At 36.1% G+C, this 9,045-nt stretch overlaps 1 protein-coding gene across 1 annotated transcript in view; it reads right to left on the bottom strand.

The window, feature by feature from the left end:
• Positions 1-4,280: 4,280 nt before the first annotated feature.
• The window catches only part of LOC102456675 (lemur tail kinase 2), a 50,646-nt gene continuing 45,881 nt past the window's right edge, over positions 4,281-9,045 (bottom strand). The window contains exon 13 of the mRNA XM_075899511.2: positions 4,281-8,505. Within this exon, the coding sequence (XP_075755626.2) occupies positions 8,477-8,505 (29 nt within the window). The 3' untranslated portion in view covers positions 4,281-8,476. The remainder of the gene's footprint in view (positions 8,506-9,045) is intronic.

Raw genomic sequence — 9,045 nt, 5'->3', positions numbered from 1 at the left:
TATGCAAATAGCTTCTTTCACACTGACAGGTATGAATACAGAGCACTTCCCAATGCCCTGGCACTCCTCGCACCTCCTCCCTGCACGCTGATGCCCTGTACCCTTCTTTTCCAGCCAGCCCATCCACTTGCGTCTTTCAATGTTCACCCCACCGGGAGGCCTCACTGTTGTGGAGCAAGTTCCCAGTGGAGGCCATGTTCAAAGGATCCCACCCACAGGCTGAATGTTGAGCCCCATGTAAACCCAAACCCAAACCGCACCACGGGCCGCAAAAGGGCCACGTGTTGAGTAGCCCTGGACTACAGTGTCAGTGCAGGATATTATCTAAGGAAGGAATTGAGTGATTGCCATAGTCAGTGTTGACATTCAAAGAACCTGTCCTTCTGAATGAACCTCAGATCAAGCCTATTCCAACTAGTCTTTGAGGGAAGCTAATGAACCAGATCCTCTTTGTAAAAGAGAAAGTGAACTCAAACCACACTCTTCATCTCTGAAAGAGTCTTACATTTATACACAAATATGCACTCACCCAGAGGAGCGGGAAACCAAGATTTTGGTAATCTCTTTATGAAGATGAGCAGCTATTGGTAAAAATAGCCTGACACAAATTATAGCCTGAGTAGTGGGCAAGCATATAGCCATAAACAATCTGCTAAGGGCATCTATCAGGGAGCATGTGTGCGCACAAGGCTGAAATAAAGCCAATATGTCCAATACATTGGGGGAATTTGTTCAAACAGTTAATCTACATGAGAAGACACCAGGAATGGTGCTACCAATGACGTGGCACCAGGCTCTCTTTCAGCATACGTTGTGTGTCAATTCACCAGAGGACAGCATCAGCTTGCAAACTCAATGCTCCAAAATTTCAGAGGTTTTTTATTGTTATTAAAAGACTGCTGCAATTCCATCTGGTGTCACAGACTGAGCTGCTTTTGGATGGGTCAGTATTCTGGGAGACTTTCAGTTCAATATCAAGTGCTGCAAGTGGATCTGGTGATTTAAATAGGCAGAAACTCTTACCTCAAAATCAGTGCTGAAACAATGCTACAACACAATTGTGGCTGGCACTGTGCTGACAGAGCCTTTCACACAGAGCAGAGACAATGAGTTCATGACCACTTGGCAGTAGAGAGGAACAAGCTTGGCAAGCTGATCAGTTGACCAGTCTAACAATCTTAATTGACCTATTAACTACTATTAAATACTGTCCAGTGTTCCAGTAAGAAGTTACTGATGTAGGCGATGGCCTATCTTTTTGATTGCATCATGGTGCTATTCCATCTTTAAGGATAATTTGTTTTGCATTTTTCTGAATTAGAGTAACTCAGTTAATTTGTTTTTGTAGAATTAGGCATAAAAATTTAAGGCTGAGACCATAAAGTCTTTTTGCTTTTACTGTTCTATTAAGTTGCTGCTTTAAAATATTTGACCACGCAAATATCGTCAAATATCAAAAATGGTCATATACGCAGCCCTAGAACGGGTTGCTAGAGCACTACTGGGACTGCACAGAAGTGGGTTCAATTTTCTGTTCCACTACAAATTGAAAGTGGGCAAGTCTCCCTGTGCTACAATTTACATTTATAAAATGTGGTTAATAGCACTTCCTCATTTCACAGTGGTGATTTAGTTATCAATGCATAAGATTGTGAGGTGATCAGACACAATTGTGATTGGGACCATGAGATACAAGTCATAAAAGTACCATGGGGCCTTTAAGAGATATGGAAAATTTCAGCCTACTTAAAGTTCCTATTGTGGTTTAAGTTGAAATATGATTGTTAAAATGCATTGAAGGAAATTTAATTTGGGAAAAACCTGCAGTTACATACCTTAAAGGCACATACCAAAAAACTAATATATTCCATTGTATAGTATAACAAAAGTTGGTTATTGTTTGAAGGGAAGACTTTAAAAGTTTTAAAAAAACCTGCTTTAAATACATTATAAGATCATGACCATGAAAAAGGACTGTGAAAACAGAATTGTGTCTTATTTATTGTGCACTTTGTGGTAGTTTTGTCACTTCCTAAATTAAGACTGGAACACAATAGCATTAGTAGCACAGAATATCTAACCCTCAACACAATCTATGTTGCTGTTTACTAAATGTGTTACAAATTCTGAAGTTTTGTTATAAATTTATGCCCAATTTATCCACACTGAAATTCTGTATCAGTTGCATTTTTTAAGTGCAAATGTTATAATGGATTTCTTGTTAGTAGCGATATGTTTAACCTGTTAGCCAATTAAACAGGATTTTTACATCCCTACATGTTAGTAGCTAATTATGTCATCTGTATTAAAATAAATCTATACATCTGTTCAATGTTTTCACAAGTTACTTGCATGGTTTCTTTCCTGTTTTTAACATTCTTCTACTATAGCAAAGTGTGAAGAGTTGCAAACAAAATATTTTGTGCTTATCATGACACATGGAAATCAAAATGCTTTGCAAACATTGAGGGTGTCTAGACTACAGGGTTTTTTTTGAAAAAAGTGGCCTTTTTCGAAAAAACTTCCTGTGTCTAGACTGCTGCCGCTTTCTTTCGAAAGTAAATCGAAAGAATGCGGCAGTATTTTCGACCGCAGAAAACCTCGTTTTATGAGGAATAGCGCCTTTTTTTGAAACTGCTCTTTCGAAAAAAGGCACTATAATGTAAAATGTGCTTTTTCGGAAGTACTGGTTGTAGTCTAGACGCTCTTTTTCAAAAGAGGCTTTTTCAGAAGTATCTTTCGAAAAAGGCTTCCACTATCCTCAGTTTACAGATAGGAAAACTGAGGTGCATAGAATTTTTTGGCCCACATTTTCAGAAGAGGCCTCTAACTTTATATTGCTAACTTAGGACACGTAAGGCCTTGTTTGCAGAACTGATGACCATACCACTTCAATTTCAATCAATAGGAAATGCAAGTGTTCAGCACGAGGAAAGTACAGCAGACTTCCAATAATCTGGCACCTTTGGGACCTAGGTGGTGCCAGATTATCGGATATGCCAGAGTACCGGGAGGTACTATAAGGGGGCATACTCCCAACCCAATCCTCCTCCCCTGCCCCAGAGCCAAACACCTCCCCCTCCCTGCTGTAACCCAGTCCCCCTTCTCCCTCAACCTTATGTCTGGGTCCCAAGGCAGCTGCCTGTGCTCAGCGGCCAGCTGCTAGCAAGTGCAGGCTGGACACTGTGTGTGCTGGGGACCATGAGTGGAATGGTGCGGGGCCACAAACGTGCATGCGGCTCACAGTGGTCCGGCCATAAGAGCAGCTGATTGGAGCACTTCTGGGTTCCAGTTGATGCCGGACTATTGGGAGTGCCGGACAACTGGATCCCGGACAATTGGAGTTTTACTGTAGTAAGTGCCCCTAAGTTGAGCACCTAAAATGGAAAGCACTGAAAAATCAGAGGTCATTCTTAGAAGTGTAGGCTCTTTTTTACTTGCTCCAAAGGCACACAAGAAGTTTGCAGAGAAGCTGGAAATAGAGTCTAAGTCTTGTGACTTCTAAGCATCTACACAAGGACCCACCTTTCTTCTTATTATATGTAATTTTGGTGGTGATGGTAACAACAACTTTAGAAGGCCCAGGCATAAGGAATTGCCTTATAACAAGCATTTTTGAGCGCTTTTAAAATGGGGGAAAAAATAAGTGGTTTTCCATCATCACCACCTAAACCAAGAAAACAAGTGCTCAGAGGTGTATACCAATGCGACTTGCCCAATTAATTGTCTTGTAAAGAGAGAAGAAGCAACCTCTTCACAAGACAGTAAGTATGTCAGTTCTACTGAGGCATTCTTATGCTACAGAGCAGGAATATATTATATGACAATAGCAGGATTTGTTTTGTTTATATACAGACATACACATTCATGTGTAGTCTCTATTAAATCTCACATAATTATTGCAAAACCGACTGTGATGATTTCAAGAAGCTAAACACATTTCACCACATTGTCACTTGAAAGACATTACCACACATTAAATCTATGCTGTACTTTCAACAGTACTTCCCCGTAGAGGTTATGTGTTATGTAATGTGATATTCCAATGATAGAAACACATAATAGCAGAAGAGATAGAGGATGTATTTTAAATCTCTTAACAGACTTCGTTGTGCTGTGTAGGTCGAAGGGGCTACTAGGGTAGAATAGATGCTGCCTAGTTCCTTTCTTATGAGCACATTAATTTCACTCCAGGTAGTCTCATGATTTCACTGAAACAAAGAGCCCAACACATCCCAGAAATTAATTGAGCAAAAAATAAATGAACACAGACACAAAGGTTATAAATATATAACCGTATTTTATTTTTGAATATTAAATAGTGTTTTTAAATTACAAGCAATTTATTGAATCACACTATGCATGATAATCCATATACAGTAGAAATATTACAATTTAAAAATGTACACAATTGCAAGATGAATTGACCTGAAATTTCATTAACTATGATGTATTGCCAAAAACCTCATACCTGTATTAAATTACAATAGGAAAACCTCATATCTATGATTTTGTTACATTGCTCCTCATTTACAAATAGAATTAAACATTGTATATACACATCAGTACCATTTATCATTAAGTTACAGCTACGACTGTGCAAGTTCAAACAATTTCATAAACAACTAATAATTTTAAGTCATTCAAGTTTATCTGAAAAACAGGCTGCTGGTATCACAAATACTTATTTTCAATATATTTATATGCTCTTTTACTCTAGATTTTTTCATATCAAAGACTTGAGAACCAAAACTTATTAATATTTAAGGATATTTTTGTATGACTTAAAGCTGATGTATTTTTGTACACTCCATTCTTATTTTAAGGCTATTTCTTATAAGGCTAATATACTTTGATTCCACCTTTCACTAAATCCACCAAATAGCCATGTCACTAACATCTGACTTACCACTGAAACTTTAGCGTAGTGCTTAAAAGATAAAAACACAAGTATTTCCCTACCAATCAGCCCCTCATGAAAAACGATTCAATACTAAATATTAACATACTACTTAAAATACTGATAAAAGAAAGAGGCTTAATGGCTTTCATTAGTGCATCACCAAGAATATGAAAAAAAGTGTTTAACCTGTCCATTTCCATGGAAATGGCAGTTGACATGTACAACATATTGCTAAAGATGAGGGACTAGGGAAGGAACAGGTGTTTCAAATTTAAAACAAAACAAAAACCAGATTTCGCGCTTTACTGGCCTCTCACTGCACGACCGAGTGAAACTTAATCATCGAATCATTTTAAAATCACTTTATCAGCTTCCATTTTAGGCTGTAAATGGGATTTTTTGTAAGATATTTAAGTAGCCAAATTAAGCTAATGCCTTTTAACATCTAAATAAATTATCAAGATCTTCTAACACAGAAGAAACTAAAATGGAATCAACCCTCATCATAAACCATTAAAAAAACAGCTGCAAGTATTTCTAAAATTGAAATCTCTTGGGTTATTAGTGCAAGAGTTTACAGAATTTAACATTTGGCCCCTTCGTCAAATCACCTCAACTTGATTACATTTCAGCTACTCCTCAAATCTGCCTTCCTTGCATAATTCATTGGTAGTAGATGGTTACTTCTTGGACACTGCTAATAATTTGTAATACAATTTAACATATACTTCCAAAAACGAATTACATTTTAGAGAGTTGGATTAATGAAATTAATATCCACTGATATTAAGGAAGTGTGGCAATTCAGATATAACAATGATTTTTTTTGGTAATATGGCTAAAAAGCACATTACTGTATAGCATCCTACACACACATCCTATTTTGAGAAAAAAGTGTCCTTTTGGCAAGTCATTAGCAAACAGTCCCTTTGGACACAGGAGTAAACTTTCATAATAATTTAAGGTTTTAAGACATAGTTCTCTTAGTAAAGAGAATGGGAGTCACAAATGACTAATGCCTCCTCAACTGAGGAAAACCCTGATGTGTTCACTACAAGGTTAAATACTGCTCAGCTACACAAGATCTGTTCCATAATCTGAATTTCTGAAGTTACAACAGGAACAAAAGTGAAGCTACATCTCAACATCCCATTCAGACTATATTACCTTTTATTTAACTTCAGAAATTAAAGTTCAACATCAAGAAATTCAGATTTAAGGCTGAAACCCTGTGATACCATACATGTTCCAGCACATACTGGGTAGACAATTCCACACTTTTAGGAGCAAGTAGTTTCAGTCTTAATTTTGAATTTCCCTGCTTTTTTATTTATGGTAATATAAAAGTGTTACAGAAAAATACAAGGACTGATGAGGACTTTATCTGGTGAGTGTGTTTAAGGAATTTAAAAAAAAAATCTGTTTTACAGATCTAATAGGCTATAATGCTGCTTAGGGTGCCAAAGCCTATAGTTTATATTCTAATATGTATAAAGAGCATATGAGATGATTTAAGTCTAATAAATATGTACTTCCAGTAAATAGTGTAAAATTCTATTAAAAGTTTTTGCTGTGCATATGCAACAGCAAATTTCATGATGTTACACTGAAATACAACTCTCCCAGTGACACTCAGGTTCCCTCTGGACCTGAGCTCCTCAGATGGACAACTCAGTGCCTCAGTAATACACAGGTAACTTTAAAGCATTTTATTTCTAGAACTGATCTCTTTTCCTTGAGGGGTATGAAAGCCATTCCAGCTGCAAGGGCCAAATAAATGTTTTTTAAAAATGGATATTCTATTTTTTTGTATTCCTATCACTTAAAACCAATGTCCTATTTTAAACCAAACTGTGCATTAAATAAAACAGTAACATCAAACTGAGCTCAACAGTGAAAGTATACAGTTCTATGTGCTGCAGGTGGTTACAATTCTTAGCTTTTTGTACCTAGACCTTTTCAGCAGAAAGACTAGCCTTGTACTAAAGAAGAGTTAAAAAAATATTCACACTACTAATCTGCAGATCAAAGGATTCACCACAAAGCTTCAAATGACAACTCAGCTTTTTCCAACCTGGCCCAATGTTTGCAGCTGCATTATACACATCATAGATGAAAGAACTGCTGCCCAACTGTACTTAGAAAGACAGTGAGGGTACTTGTTAGACAACTTATTTAAAAGATTAATTAAACTAGATGGATTTATGACCGAGAGAAAACTATGTTCACCTCATTAAGCTATCCATATTACATCTGAGTCAGTGCACATTTCAACCACACCAGGGAGCTCTGCTTATATTTTAATATAGGCCTGGGTGACAATGTATGAATGCCAATTTTCCGCTGGTTTTGAAGCAAGACTGTTAGCATTCTTAATTCCTCAATTGTTAACTCTAATACTCAATTGTTTTTGCATTAATTGAGATAGGAACATCTACAGGCTTCTGAATGGGAAGGAGGCCCAATCCATAGACAAAAGAAAATAATTTGGACTTCAGAATTCACAGGATGAACAAGTGAGCAACCAGGTAGGCCTGGTGGGTCCATTTTTATTAAAGTTAATGATTCTACAAGATACCCAGTTTCAATGCACACTTTCAAGGCTAAAACCTCCCTCCCTTCCAAAACTAGGCAGTTTTAATGGAATATAGAAAGGCCATTAAATAGACTACATAGGAAGATGCTACTATAATTTAAACCAATATAATCACTTTCAGGAGTGAAAATAAAATATTCACTTAATCCAAAATGGATCCCAAAGATATTTCAGACATCCCTCCCCAAATTTCCTATGAAAGACAGGCACTCTCATAATTTGTAGTCAGCTACTACTTTAAATGGAACTGCATGCAGGATTCCAGGAATTCTCACACAACACTCAGAAATTATGTATGTTTTACAAGTGCAGTGCATAGCAAAGACTACAACAGTACAAACTGAACTGGTTAACTGGGCTAATTCAATTGGTCTTAATTTCCTTGAAAAAATTAAGATTTTGATTCTGTACAATGTTGGGGAATATGGGAAGAAAAATCCATAGTGCAATTGCAGTAAGCAAAATAACATGTAATAAGTGATATCTTTCAGAATAAATATGGCTCACTACGGATCAACTATCATTCATACAGTTTCAACAACACAGCCACCTGTTGCACAGAACAATTATACACAATTCTACAACATGTGTTATGTTCCAATAGATAACAAACTACATGAAAAAATATAAAAAGACTATGATACAATTCCATACATAAACCAGAATGTAGTGTAACTGCTTTACATGTTTGTTACAAATAATTATCTGAATATTTCAAGTACTTGAAAAAGAGCGGCAGATTCAATGAAAAGCAAATTGCATTGATTTAAAAACAATACATTACAAAGTTAAATACACATTCAAATTAATGTCCTGATTTATCATTGCTTTTCAGTGTTTATTTTAAGTCTTCAAATTTCTTGATTACCTGTATTTTACTCCAGCAGATCCACATAGGTTTTTGAGTTTATCAAACGTTAGTCAAGAATGCGGTATGTACCACATATGTAATTCCAGTGAGAAAAAACTAACTCATACTAATCTTTTTCTCCATCTTCACTACTACCTATTAGGGAAAGTCAGAAGACAAAGGTAAGATACTTGCAAATTTTCTTTATTATTTAAAAATATATTAAGAATTTACTGTGTAAGTCTTCCCTTAAGTCTTTGCTACACTTTTCCTAGAATGTAACATTCTGGTTTCGGCTACCCTAATGTTGAACATATGGAACCCACAGACAGAAGGACATCTGCTTATCATACAGTTCTATGTCACTATTTAGGTCACCTGAGAAAGTGATGTAAGACCTCTAAAACAACATCTCTTATCAAGAAGTTATTAAGCAGCAATGCAAATAAAACTAACATTTTTATAAAAAACAAGAGCCAGAGAACTTCAAAGTCTAATCCTATTTATTTTTAATCTCTTGGTAAATTATATTTATAATGATACTTTAAATTATTTTCAAGTCTATCCCTATTTTTATTCTATCATTTTTTTCCTGAGGCATTTTATTACTTAAATGTACAGAGGAGCACTTTAATAGAGGCAAGAATATAAAGGAAATAACTCAGTAAAGACATCAGTACCTAAACATTACCGTAC

This window comes from Pelodiscus sinensis, chromosome 15, assembly GCF_052426305.1.
Source record: "Pelodiscus sinensis isolate ZL-2025 chromosome 15, ASM5242630v1, whole genome shotgun sequence".
Lineage (NCBI taxonomy): Eukaryota > Metazoa > Chordata > Testudines > Trionychidae > Pelodiscus > Pelodiscus sinensis.
The sequence above is the reverse complement of the archived record's forward strand: the minus strand, read 5'-3'. Positions and strand labels throughout refer to the sequence as shown.